Source organism: Mesocricetus auratus, unplaced genomic scaffold (assembly GCF_017639785.1).
Source record: "Mesocricetus auratus isolate SY011 unplaced genomic scaffold, BCM_Maur_2.0 Super-Scaffold_100042, whole genome shotgun sequence".
NCBI lineage: Eukaryota > Metazoa > Chordata > Mammalia > Rodentia > Cricetidae > Mesocricetus > Mesocricetus auratus.
Window position 1 is genome coordinate 2,230,001 of NW_024429219.1, and position 13,491 is coordinate 2,243,491.

At 58.0% G+C, this 13,491-nt stretch overlaps 1 protein-coding gene across 3 annotated transcripts in view; it reads left to right on the forward strand.

Moving 5' to 3' along the window:
• Window positions 1–12,738, forward strand: part of Tp73 (tumor protein p73) — a 78,711-nt gene extending 65,973 nt beyond the window's left edge. For all 3 annotated transcript variants that reach the window (XM_040735065.1, XM_040735064.1, XM_040735067.1), the window contains 10 exons: window positions 4,154–4,340; window positions 4,873–4,988; window positions 6,915–7,024; window positions 7,259–7,401; window positions 7,720–7,808; window positions 8,527–8,654; window positions 9,082–9,230; window positions 9,932–10,070; window positions 10,430–10,523; window positions 11,680–12,738. In XM_040735065.1, coding sequence (XP_040590999.1) covers window positions 4,154–4,340; window positions 4,873–4,988; window positions 6,915–7,024; window positions 7,259–7,401; window positions 7,720–7,808; window positions 8,527–8,654; window positions 9,082–9,230; window positions 9,932–10,070; window positions 10,430–10,523; window positions 11,680–12,015 — 1,491 coding nt within the window. In that variant the 3' untranslated portion in view covers window positions 12,016–12,738. The remainder of the gene's footprint in view (window positions 1–4,153; window positions 4,341–4,872; window positions 4,989–6,914; window positions 7,025–7,258; window positions 7,402–7,719; window positions 7,809–8,526; window positions 8,655–9,081; window positions 9,231–9,931; window positions 10,071–10,429; window positions 10,524–11,679) is intronic.
• The last annotated feature ends 753 nt before the right edge of the window (window positions 12,739–13,491 follow it).

A 13,491-nucleotide genomic window follows, 5' to 3' on the forward strand; every position in this document is an offset into this window, starting at 1 on the left:
GGAGGGGAGCCACAACTTAGGGGCTGTAGACCTGGGTCCCTCCAGATTTAAAAGATCAGTCTGAGCCTACCAGATTCCGTGCCCTGCTCTGTGAAGCTGTCCTAACAAGAGTAAAAGCCTGTGACCATGGGGCTGATTCTTAAAGGGGTCCAGAACCCCAGAGACCAGAAATGCGTGCGTGTGTGTGTGTGTGCACGCGCGCGCGTGCGTGCACACACACACACACTATATAAAAGTGGGCTATGAAAAAAAAATAAAGCCCCCACCACAGCCTTTCGTTCAGAATCTGTCCTGACAGATTCACCCAAGCTGGTTAACGGTATTTGCGGTTTGCAAGATGGTACATGTCCCGAGAAAATGACAGACAAGTTATTATCACCTCCCCACTGTCCTCCTGCCCAAACCTGCCTGTGCCGGGCACCCAGCTGCCGGGAGCGGGTGCGAGGAAATTAACAGCCCTGTGCCGCGCCCGCCCCCGCCCGCCCTCTCACCCACCACCCTGCACCAACCCTGCCAGGCTAGGGGCTTCCAGCCAGGCCGGGACCATTTTGGACCGAGGTGGGGGCAGGGAGGGAGAGAGGGAGGGAAGGGGGAGGGGTCTGGAGAGGAGGCGCGGCAGGAGGGACGTCTGCTCTGCTCCGACGTTAGGCAAAGTATTTCCTGCGAGCCCCGCGGAACACACGCATCCGCGCAGGCAAGTCTGGACGGCTCTGTGTCAACAGCCGAAGATAAATAAGATTTTATCAGCTCGGAATCTGTTGAAACACATCCATCTAGCGGTTCTAGGGAAGGAGAGGCAGGAGGAGGGCAGCAGGCAGGATGCATCCTTACATCCTTACTCTGGAAAAAGAGATATCCACCCTTCTGCCCCTTCTTCAGTCTGACCCGGAGGACTGACCCCCCCATAAGCACTGTCCAGGAAGGGGAGCGCAGGTCTCAGGACTTGAGTATCCTGGAATCTTCCCCCCGTGGCTGCTGGTTTTACCGGCCTGACCCTTTGAGGTGTGGGAAGACCTTGGTATCCCAGACTCCCCAACCCTGGCTAAAATAGATTCCCACAGGTTGAACCTGTGGCCATTGTTGGGCTGGCAGGTGTGGGAGCCCCAGCGCCTCCAAAGCCGCTGGATTAGGGATGCCACCCGAGGGTGCAGAAGTAAGGCGAGGCCTTCGTCTTGCCCTAGGGAGGGGGGCCTCCTGTAGCTTCATCCCTGGGGCTTCCCTCCACACTGACTCGGTGGGAGACTTGTTCCACCAGACGCCTTGTCATCCCGGCTTTGATTCTCTGAGAGATTACCATGCTGCAGCCGCCGCACTAGTACCAGGGACAGCTCCCGGCACTTTGAGCTCCTCCCCAGGGTGGGGCATCCATGGCTTGTCCCTTACCAGCCCTGCTCTGCTGAAACGTATCCCTAGCTTCCCCCCCAGACTCTCCCCCACCCCCCAGGGTCCTACTGTAAGCTGTGGAGGTCAACACCACTTCATGCTCACCCTAGGACATCCGTAGGCACAAAAGCCGGCTTCCGAGGAGGAGGGTCAGGCCTCAGCTACATCTGGCCACACCTTGCCGGTGGCAGTGTATAGCTTGGGGGTGTGGCTCTTTGGAGGGCAGTGATGGGGGTGGGGGACCATGGCCCGCAGGGCAGGGGCAGGGCTACTGGGGTGGGCACTGGTGAGCAAGGTTTGAAGCCTCCCACTGCTCAGGAGTGGGTGGGATGGGGGAGCTCCGATGCCTCCCTCTGTGGCAGGGCTGTGCCCTGAGCCTTGTTCCATCCTGATAGGAACACAGAGGTGAACCTAATGCACCCTCCCTCCTCAAGGCATGTTTGGGCTTCCCAGGAATGTGGTCTCAGTACACCATTAGACCTGGCCTGCTCCCAGCCCTTTCTGGCTCAGGCCCCACTGGGTCTATGACCCCCTTCTCAGGTCATGAGCTAGAGCAAGGGAGAGGAGGACCCTTCTGGGTAGTCATTTCTGGAAAGGCCACCATAGGAGACTCCAGGTTCCTAGGGCCCCGTCAGTGTGCCAACCCGCAAATCCCCTCACCTGGTAATGAGAACAACCGTGCTGGAATAAGAAGTGTCTAACCTTGCTGGCACTCTGCCACACAGCAGGCATCTGGGGGTCTCCTGGTGAGTCAGCGGTGGGCAAACCCGGCAGGTGGTCCAGTGTTTCGGGCAATCCAGCCTATGTTCCTGAGCCAGAATTGGGAGCCAAGCAGCCAGACTCCAAAGGCTACTCTTTTGCTGCCCCCGGTGACTTTGACCTCAATGCTACCCCCAACCCCTCTGCCCATTCTCTCTCTCTCTCTCTCTCTCTCTCTCTCTCTCTCTCTCTCTCTCTCTCTCTCTCTCTCTGGTTTGTAGGAGACAGGGTTTCTCTGTATTGTTTTGGAAGCTCGGTCCGGCCCGGCCTCGAACTCACAGAGATCCGCCTGCCTCTGCCTCCCGAGTGCTGGGATTAAAGGCGTGCACCACCACCTCCCAGCGCCGCTTTCTTTAAGTAACCTAGATTTCTGCAATAGGCAAACAGTGGGCACGCAGTCAATGCTTGTTAATGACGGGTATCCCTTCACCGGGAAGCTGCCTTAGTTGGCCTCGGGTTGAGCCCCTATGAGCTCAGGACTAGATAGGTTGCCCCTGTCATGTGGAAATTGTCTGAACCTGGGTCTAGTTGGGAAGCCTTCATTTGCAAACAGGCAAGAGGCCTGGGCACTCCACTGGTACCAAATGTTTGCCTGGCACGGTGTACCGGTTTACTTAATGCTTGGGTGACCCTACACTGTGAACTTCCTGTCACCCCAGAAAGTCAAACTGGCCTCCCTGGTGTGGCCCCCAAAGCTGCTTCTGGGGACACGGGCTCCCTCCACCGCTGTCTCGGTTAGAGCTGTCTCTGTTTTTCAGAGCAACCCTTCGGACCTTCTGCAGGGCCCCTCATAGTGAGTCTCTCTCGCTCTTTGAGTAGAATGGAAGAGGCCTAATTCATGTGCCTCTCCCGGCCTTTTCCTTCCTAGCATTTGCCCATGGTATCTGAGATCCCCATAAGCCCCTTGCGGGAAGCCTTAAGCCCATAGGACTGGGGTGGTCAGGATCCTTCATTGTCGTCCCCGACAAAGGAAAGGCTCTTGGTGTGTGAGCATCACCTGCTCTTTCTGGTTAACAGCTGGCCATCTCCCCCAACTGTCACAATGGAGCACGGTGAATATTTTCCAGGCTGGTGTAACTCATGATTCTGAGTCAATGGACCTTAGAGGGAGTGGAGCACCATAAAACAAAACAAAACACAAAACAACAACAAAAAGCCGTTTAAACCCAAGGGCCAGGGGCCTCCACTGCCCTGGGGGAGGAAGGTGTGAGGAGTCTCCGGGGCGAGAGTGGAGGGTCCGCTACCGTGTACATAAATGGACATAGCTGGGCTGGAGAGACGGCTCAGCCGTTAAAGGCTAGGCTCACAACCAAAATGGACGTAACTGAAGCGGCCTCAGCAGGGCCAGTTCAATCCTTAGATGGGTGACCAGGGACATAGGACATGGATGTTGGAGGAATGGTAGCATTCCGCCATCCCCAGGGCAGGCTCTGGCATGACCTCAGGTCCAGTCAGGTTCTAGGACGGGGAAATGGGGGTCTTGCCTCACACAATGGCGGCAGAGTGAGCTTGGCTGCCTGGGCTTGGCTTTCGTTGGGGGAGCAGGGCTGGTGTGGCTGGTCAGTGTCAGGCCTTGCTGGCCCAGAGAGTTCTCCATTGGAGGATGGAGGTGGAGGGGGCAAGCAGTCTCCCTACAGGGTGTTTCTTTTGTGCAAGGAGAATGCAATCCTGAGCTTGTCAAACCAGATCGATGCTGCAAATCTGCCTCTGCAGCCAGGCCTAAGAGCTAGGCTGGGAAAACATGACTGAGACTGATAACCACTGGCCTCCCCACAATCTCTTACCCTTTACCATCCTTATCCAGCAGTCCACCACTTACAGCCTTTGGGATTCGGGTGTAAATAGCCGGGCAGTTGCTGAGCGGGCAGCAGGCATACCCATGCCTACATTCTGACGGAAGGATGCCTAAGTCGGGGACAGGATGGGAAAGGGGTCTTGTGGAAAGGGTCCCAGCCCACACAGACACATTGAGCTGGGCTGTGGTCTCAACCTGGCATTTCTGTCCCTCCAGTACTCCCCACTCTTGAAGAAGTTGTATTGTCAGATTGCCAAGACGTGCCCTATCCAGATCAAGGTGTCCACACCACCTCCCCCAGGCACGGCCATCCGGGCCATGCCTGTCTACAAGAAGGCAGAGCATGTGACTGACATCGTTAAGCGCTGCCCCAACCATGAGCTTGGCAGGGACTTCAATGAAGGTGAGCACCCCCTTTCTTACCACTATGGGTCCCCAACCTCTGCAGCACCATGGCCAGTGGCCTGAGGGGACCAACGGAAGGGGGGAAACCTGGCCAGCAGTGAGACTTGTGGGTCAGTGAATGTGAGCTGGTGGTGCTCTCAGCATCCCCCCTCCCCCCGACCAGGAACATTGAAGAGGAACCCCTCCCCATCTCTCCCAGTACATCTCTGCAGCTCTGACTACAGCCCCAAGAGACTGATGTTCCAGCAGGGGTGTAACTCAGGAGAAGTCTGAGGCACCAGCTGACCCTGGGGAGCCTTTTGCAGTATCCCTGCAGTATTCCCGGTGAAACCTATAGCACCCCCAGAGCTATAGGAACAGCATCTTCCAGACTCAAGGCCACCTAAATGAGGGATTGCACAGTTCTGAGGAGCCTTGCCTGGGACTCTCGCAGAGACAAGCCCCATGGTCTCAGCTCTGCCATGCACCTGAAATGGGGGTGACAGGTTGGAGGATGCACCCCTCTCTAAAGCTGTGTCCCCTCCTGGCAGGACAGTCTGCTCCGGCTAGCCACCTCATCCGAGTGGAAGGCAACAACCTTTCCCAGTATGTGGATGACCCTGTCACCGGCAGGCAAAGTGTGGTTGTGCCCTACGAACCCCCACAGGTAGGCCGGGGACCAGACTGGGCTCCCTTCAGTTCAGTTGTCTCTCTCTCTCTCTCTCTCTCTCTCTCTCTCTCTCTCTCTCTCTCTCTCTCTCTCTCTCTCTCTCTCTCTCTCTCTCTCTCTCTCTCTCTCTCACACACACACACACACACACACACACACACAATGTCCTCAGCTATATAGCAAGGAATGGTCACATGACCTCCAAGCCATGGTCGCACAACCTCTAAGCCCTCCCTCCCAGGAGAGTCCAATCTTGTCCGTTTCCTCCAACGTCAGTATAGCTTCCTAGACATGGGAGTGAGAAAGAGCTCCTGGGCATCCCAGGCCCCACTGGCAGGGATAAAACCAAGCCAGCAAGCGTGGGGTGTTGGGCGGAGGGAAGGGAATTCCATGCTGGCGGTTGGGATCATGAAAGGGCCCCTAGACCACAGGAGAACCACAGAAGGAGACTACAGGGGCCTGGAGCTGTGGAACTCGGGAGAGTAGGAAAAATGGGGCGAAGGGTGAGACCAAGAAGGCCCGTGTGCGGAGCCTCGGAAGGGGGGCGCAAGCTGGAGGTGGGGTATAGTGGAGGTGAGTGGCACCTGCTGGATGACGGGGTACAGGCTAGATGATGGGGTACAGGGAGGATGTGGGGGCTCAGACTGGAGGTAAAGGGCACAGACCAGAAGTGAGGGATCTAGACTCGAAGTGGTGGTTGCAAAAGACAGACAAGAGAGGCAGGAGGAGGCAGGTGTCTACTTTTTGGCAGCAGAAGGGCAGGTGATCACCATTCTAGATCCGACATGAGGCCCAGTTAGGGCCAAAGGCCAAGGTGGAGGGAAACTGCTAACAGGAATAATGGTGGATCGCACCAGGGTGGAGACTCCAAAGGGGACTGCAGACGGTTGGGTCTCATCCCTGTGCTGGCCCCGGGGGTGGCCATGCACACAGCAGCACCCTTCCCCTTTCCTCATAGGCGGCGGCCCCTGCTCAGGCTTGCAGACAAAGCGGGATTCAGTTGCCCTCTAGCGGCTGCCAGGAGCAAGGTCCGGGAAGGGCTGGCATTGACGGCTCCCGCCTCATTCTTCCGTTGGGATGAGACCACAGCGTAGGCAACACACACACACACACACACACACACACACACACACACACACACACACACACACACGGCACAGAGGCCCACCCACACACCCACTCATGGGAGGGCCTTGGGGTCTGACCCCTCTGCCTGCATTATGGGAGACGGCCGAGTCAGTCACACCGTGGACTCTGTGCTGAGCTCTCTCTGATCCCAGAGCCAGCAGAGTGTTAATGGGGGCACACAGAGTGGGTGGGTTAGGGCAACCTCAAATGAGCGTATGCGTGTGTGTGTGTGTATGTGTGTGTGTGCGCGCGCGTGTGGAAGGATGGGTGTATGGGGAAGTGGGTAATCAGGCAAGTGAGTGGGTGGTGGACAGGAGGGCCAGTGGGCAGGAATGGAAGTGGATTGGCCTGGGGATAGATGGGCGGGTCGGCGGGTGGGCGGAGGAGTGACTAGATAGACGGGTGGGTGGATAAATGGGTAAGACGTTGTCAGGCAGAGTGGGGCAGGTGAATGGTAGATAGACAGATGGATACATGGGTGGGTGGGTGGGTGGATAGCTGGACCTGTGGATGAGTGGGCAGGCCTGCAAGTGGACGAATGAATGAATGGGCGGATGGCTTCATGGATGGCAGGTGGGTAAGCAGAGAGACGGATGGGTGAGTGCATAGGCAGGGTTAATAGATGGGGGTGGTTGGGCAGATAGAGATGGGTAGATGACCAGACTCCCATGCCTATCTGGAACCAGGGCCAGATGCGGCAGCCGGAAGTCCCTTCTCTAGTAGGTGGGGTCCCCCCTCCCCCCCCTCCCGGTGCTGATGCCAAGCCCTTTCTTTCCCTGCCTCTCCTGCGGACAGGTGGGAACAGAATTCACCACCATCCTGTACAACTTCATGTGCAACAGCAGCTGTGTAGGGGGCATGAATCGGAGGCCCATTCTCGTCATCATCACCCTGGAGACCCGGGAGTGAGTCTGCGGTGACAGGGCGGTAGAGGCGGGGCGGGGTCTTGGGCCAGCACCGCACAGGGGGGGCGGGGGCGGGGTCTTGGACAGGGGCATGTCATGGACACAAAGATGTCACTCAACTTCAAAGCCAGTCCTGGGGGTGGGGTCTGCAGGGTGGGAGGGGCATGGTCAGGAGTGGGCCCCCCACCCCGAGCTCCACCCCGAGCTCACAGTTGTGCTGTGTCCACCCAACAGCGGACAGGTGCTGGGTCGCAGGTCTTTCGAGGGCCGCATCTGTGCCTGTCCTGGCCGTGACCGCAAAGCCGACGAGGACCACTACCGGGAGCAGCAGGCCCTGAACGAGAGCGCCGCAAAGAACGGGGCTGCTAGTAAACGTGGTGGGTGGGCCGGGGTGGAGGAGGCGGGGCCACCCCTCGGGGTGGAGTTGGACGTGGTGCTGGGTGTGAGCTGGAGTGCTGTGCCCCTGAGCCGCAGAAAGACACCAAGCAGGCTCACATCCCTGGTCTCAGTGGCCTGGGGCCTAGAAGCCTCTTCCGGCTGAACAGGGCGAGCGCAACCTCTGTGCTCTGAGGCTAGGGCCAGGCTTCTCTGACTTGGGTTTGCGCTTGTACCCTTGCTACACCCGGGGCAATTGTCCACCTGGGCTCCGCAGCCTTTGCCCTCTGGCTCACGTGCCCCCCCCAACTGCCTTTCAGCATTCAAGCAGAGCCCCCCCGCCATCCCCGCCCTGGGTGCCAATATGAAAAAGAGGAGACACGGGGACGAGGACATGTTCTACATGCATGTGAGTGGGCCCTTGGCTATCAGAGTGCTCTGTGGGTGGGGTGGGTGGGGCAAGGCCTGCTTATTCCCATTACCCAAGAAGCCCATATTGGGGAATGCCAGGTGCCACAAGAGACGGCCAACGGTGGCATCGTGACACCTGAGGATTGAGATTTTGGCCCTGGAGGAGGTGGGGTTCAAAAGGAGGCCCTGTTCAGAGTCAGGTCCTGCAGTGCCTGAACTCAGTGAGGGTGAACATGCCAGCCGGGTCGGCTCTACGTCAAGGAGACCGCCTCCTCCCCCCCCCCCCCTCCCGTGGTGGAGAGTCAGCAGGAATCGAATCCATGACTCTATAAGGGTATATAGCCTGTGTTTACTTGGCTCAATGAACGCCGGTTGGTGGCGAGATCGTGATTTACTGTGAGAGGATGCTTTCTGTGTCCTTGAGAGTGAGTCCTGTCTTAGGACCTATAGCTGTTGAGCAGGAGGAGGAAGAGGAGAGCCTCTTAGCACGGAAGAAGGGGCAGGGGTCTCTGAACCCCTGAGGACCCCTTAGTACATCTGCCCTGGTGGGGGGAGAGAAAGCCAGTGTACCCTGAACTTCGGGGTACCAGGGAATTCCTAGAGAAGAACAATCCCAGGATCCTCCTAAGGCTTCGGCTGCCCCCTCCCACTAGGGGTTCTGAGCCAGTGGAGGCTCCCGGGCATCTGGGCAAGAGGGTCTGCCTCTCTGCGCTCAGGTGCGAGGCCGGGAGAACTTTGAGATCTTGATGAAAGTCAAGGAGAGCCTAGAACTGATGGAACTCGTACCGCAGCCTCTGGTGGACTCCTATCGACAGCAGCAGCAGCAGCAACTCCTACAGAGGCCGTGAGTGAACCTCGCCACCTGGATAGGGGAGTGTGGATGGATATTTTCCGACCCAGCAGGGAGGGGGAAGGTCGAGAGCACAGGAGGTATGGCGCACAGGGCTGGACGGTAGGGCCGAGGCAGCTCAGTTCTCAGCTGGTATCTCCTCCTCCAGGAAGCCTTCTGGAACTTAGCCTGCCCTGGGACCCTGGGCCCCCACCTTCACCACACCTCTGCCTCCTGTGGGTCTCGTAAATGTTGGGCAGGAATGGGCAGGAGGGGCTGGAGTTGCTGGTGTTAAAATTTCCCGGTAGCTCTCTGAGAGGCGGAGGGGGGGGTGTTCTTCATCTACCTGCATCTAGAGGATCTAGAGGTGTCTACAGAAGTGCCGGGTGAGGGAGGAGTTGCTTTTGCCTCTTATGAATGTACACTATTGTTTTCCAAGCAGGGGTCACCTGCAGCCTCCATCCTATGGGCCTGTCCTCTCCCCGATGAACAAGGTACATGGCGGTGTCAACAAGCTGCCCTCCGTCAACCAGCTGGTGGGCCAGCCTCCGCCACACAGCTCAGCAACCGGGCCCAACCTGGGACCCATGGGTGAGTCCCTGGGGCAGTGGAGGCCTCGGGTGGGCAGCAGAGACCCAAGGAAGGGCCTGGTGGATCTACCAGGATCGTGAACAGGACTGGTGGGGGGAACCCTTGATGGCTGCCTTCCCTGCAGCTCCACCCTGAAGGAGGGCGATGGCCACAGGGAGGCTGGCTATGTTCATTCCAATCCTGGGAGTTCTGTGGCTGCGGGTTTGCAGAAGTGACACGGTTAACAACACACATCTGTCCTATCCTCCCTCTTGAGGACAATCTCTAGTTTCACTGTGCCTCAGTTTCTCCATCATTTCAATGAGACCTCACTGGGGAACCAGCCGTAGAGCTGGGAGGACTGGAATGTGGGTCTCCTGAAAGAAAGGTCTCTATGGGGGACACTAATGGACACACTCCTGACACTGAGCAATGCCCCCAGGCGTGTCCCACATAAGGGGCCCTGGAACCTGGCAACACCCATGCGCCAGCCGCTAATCCCAGGCTCATTAAAGCTAAGTGCCCTGCCACACAGCCGCCTTCTGCTTCTACCTCTTGAGGAAAAGAGTTGAGCCTAAGGGCTCAGCCCTTGCTCAGCCTCAGACAGCCCTTACGGTGCTATGTCGCGCTACCAGACCGGGTCGTGACCTGGGACACCTCCCACTGTGTGTGTGTGGGGGGGGGGCTTGCTCTCAGATTCCCGGACATGCTCTTTTGCCCAGGCTCCGGGATGCTCAACAGCCACAGCCACACCATGCCGACCAATGGCGAGATGAATGGCGGCCACGGCTCCCAGACCATGGTTTCGGGATCCCACTGTACCCCACCACCCCCCTATCATGCAGACCCCAGCCTTGTCAGGTGCGTGGGCTGGGGCTGGACCTGGGTTTGTGCTTCTTCCCCGCCTCCTACTAACTGTGTGGCTCCTGCGGGGGGGGGAGCCTTATCCTGCTTCAATTGCTTGCCTGGCCCAAGGGAAGACAGACTAAGACGGTCATGCCGTATCAGCGGTCATCAGCAGGTGCTGCTGGCATAGGCCCTTAGGAGTTGGGACCCCCCCCCGGGCTGAGGCACGGATGGCTGGACACACCTGCTCCAAGGGACCAGCAGCTTTGCCCACTGCAACAGACAGTTCCCTCCCAGTAAGGCCACTCCTGGGAGGCCTGAGTACCCGGCCCGGCACCAGGTGTTAATGCTACTTTCTCAAATTCTCTCTGCAGTTTTTTAACAGGATTGGGGTGTCCAAACTGCATTGAATGTTTCACCTCCCAAGGGTTACAGAGCATCTACCACCTGCAGAACCTCACCATAGAGGTAAAAGCCCGCAGACCTCCCCGAAGGGACGGAGGGCCTGGCCCCAGGCAGAGTGCACCATCTAGGGTGGCTAAGCTGGGGGAACCCCCAGAGCCTTCCCCACAAAGTAGTCAGATTCTGTACCGGAGTCAGTTCTCAGAAGCCGAAACAGGCTCAGGTGGCTTGAAGGAGGCAGGTGGACACGTGCCCCAGTCTCTGGGGGGTGGCCTGGAAGACTTTCTCTCTTGCTAAAGCCCCCTGGTGCTCCAGCCAGGCTACCTTTATTTTTTTGGGGGGGGCTGGGCTTTTTCCAGGACCCAATAGTAAGAAGCGCAGGAGCCAGGGGGGAGCAGGCCTAGAGAGAATAAACGGGCCCCGAAGACCAGCCTACACACACAGCACAGAACATTCTGGGTTGAACGTGGCCTAGAAGGGCTCTGGACACCCTGGCCCAAGCCCCGACAATCTGGTTACAGCCTAGTAACGCAGTCAGCCTTGATTTGTTCCTTGGGACACAGCCTCAGGCGCCAGAGCACATCATCTCGGTACCTCCTGCCCCTCCTGTAACCGTGTCCTAGACTCTCACCTAGCCTGAGTTACAGGCCAATCCATATCTGTCCCCTGCCCCGGGACCCAGGCTGGATAAAAAAGGCTTCATCAGAGCCCAACGACCCGCATCCGTGTGACCGCTAACTACTCTCCTTCTACCCTGAGTCACATTTTAACCGCTTGCCTCACTAGTGAGACTCTCGTGCTTGAAGCTAAGGGATGAGCCTGGAGCAGCTGCCAACTAATGGGTGTCAAGGGGGATCCCGTGGCCAGGAGACAGGTGGTCTCTTAGACCCCCCCCCCGTCTCTGTTCTCACTGTGTGATCCAGGTGCCAGGCTGCATGCAGCCCAGGAGAGGCCCTCATCACTGTCCCCTCCAGCACCCCTGCATGTCATTAACTGTCCTACAGAAACATGTGGCCAGACACTGTACACGGGTGACCCTGATGCTGTCTCTCTCTTGAGATGCTCTGTCACCTACGTTTCCGTGGTCTCATAAGTCAGTGGCCCCCCAAAAGCAGAAGCTCTCTTGCAAGTAGGATGTCTCAGCTGTGTGTGGGGGGGGCAGACGGACACACAACCCTGTAGCTTCCCTTTTATAACCCTAAGGTGGCCATCACTCTTGCAGGACCTCGGGGCCCTGAAAATCCCTGATCAGTACCGTATGACCATCTGGAGAGGCCTACAGGACCTGAAGCAGGGCCATGACTGCGGTCAGCAGCTGCTGCGCTCCAGCAGCAACGCGGCCACCATCTCCATCGGCGGCTCTGGCGAGCTGCAGCGTCAGCGGGTCATGGAAGCTGTGCACTTCCGGGTACGCCACACCATCACTATCCCCAACCGCGGCGGCCCGGGTGGAGTGACGGGCCCCGACGAGTGGGCAGACTTCGGCTTTGACCTGCCTGACTGCAAGTCTCGTAAGCAACCCATCAAAGAGGAGTTCACAGAGACAGAGGGCCACTGACGGGAGGGGCGTGCCTTCTCCTTCCTCTGGGAGAAACTGCCTTTGGAAGCAGGACCCCTCAGCCGTGCCCACGGAAACAGCGAAGGGCCTTCTGCCAGATGCCATTCCCAAAGGGATGTCACTCATGAACTGCCCCTAGGAAACTTCTGGAACTGTCCTACCTACATGTACACGAGGCGGGTTATGGGACAAATGCCAAGACAGGGGGCTGTCCCCTTTGTAGGTGGGTATGCCAGAGCCCACTCTCTACGCCCCTCCTTTCTTGAGGACTCGACCGTCTCCAGGACAGAGCGAGAGCCTCTTCTCGCTCACCCTCTGCCACAAAGTATTCCAGCATCTTCTGGTTCCCACTAGCCACGAGCAGCCGGGCCACCGTGTCTTCTGCGCTCATCGGCAGGTCGATTCCAAACTGCGTCTTGAAGGTGAAGCCCAGAGACACCCTCTGCAGGATGTCGGGGGGGGGCAGGTCTGTCCCTAATGTACGCCATTCTGCTGCTCCCCTGTGTCTCCTGATCGGAACAAAGTCACAGACCAGTCCCCTGGGGGTTAGAGGAGACTGGCAAACTAGAGGACGCTTCTGGCGTCAGCCTCCAGCCAGCACCCCAAAACACACTGGCCACAGCCCCCTCTCACGGACCCCTCTCAGCAGACAGAGGGACGGCGTTGAGTCTCAGACTATGGAAATTTGAATTGTCAATGTTTGATAAAATGTTACTCTTTCTACTTGATGGTCCAGCTTGCTTTATTCCTCCCCCCACCTGTTAACTTGCCCAGCATTCCTTTCTGAGATCAACCCAGTGCATTCCTGGCTTGTCTACACGCTGTTGTCAACAAGTCTAAGGAAACCCAGTGTCGAGTCAGGAAGGGCCCCCAGCGCCCTCCCGTGTTGTTAGGATGGTTGGATGGGAAAGGAACTCAGAGAGAGCCCAGCTGTGGGAGGGCAGGCCAAAGCCCGGCTGTGAGAGAAACGCTTCTGTGCTGCCCAACCTGAGTTGGAACCGGGACAGCTTCTGGGGGCCCCAGCCTTCATGGTGTACCCCAAGGAGGAAGTGGGCTTGGAGAGACAGCTCCCGTGTGCACTCAGCCAACGGGGCCCTCTCTGTCTGCCAGAAACTGTGAACTTCTGCACCGAGAGCTCAGGCAGTTCCTGCAGGAGTGGAGGACCACAAAGGATCCCCTGCTGCAATAAAGTCCGACAGGCTGCCAAGACTCTGTGCGGCCATCCCTCTTAGGCCCGGCGGCTGTCATTAGCACGGCCCGACAGAGGCAGTGATGTCCGTGGGATGGCAATATAGTCAGCAGAACCAGGACCGGCTTCCTATCAGGGCTGCGTCCTGGAAGCACAGGGGCAGATATGGCCAATCTTGGCAGGCTCTGCAAACTCAGGCGGCTGCCACCCACGCCGCACTTTATGGCACTCTGAGCGGCAGGGTTTGGGTGCACTCAGGGTGGGTGCAGGCACCAGGTTGCCAGAGG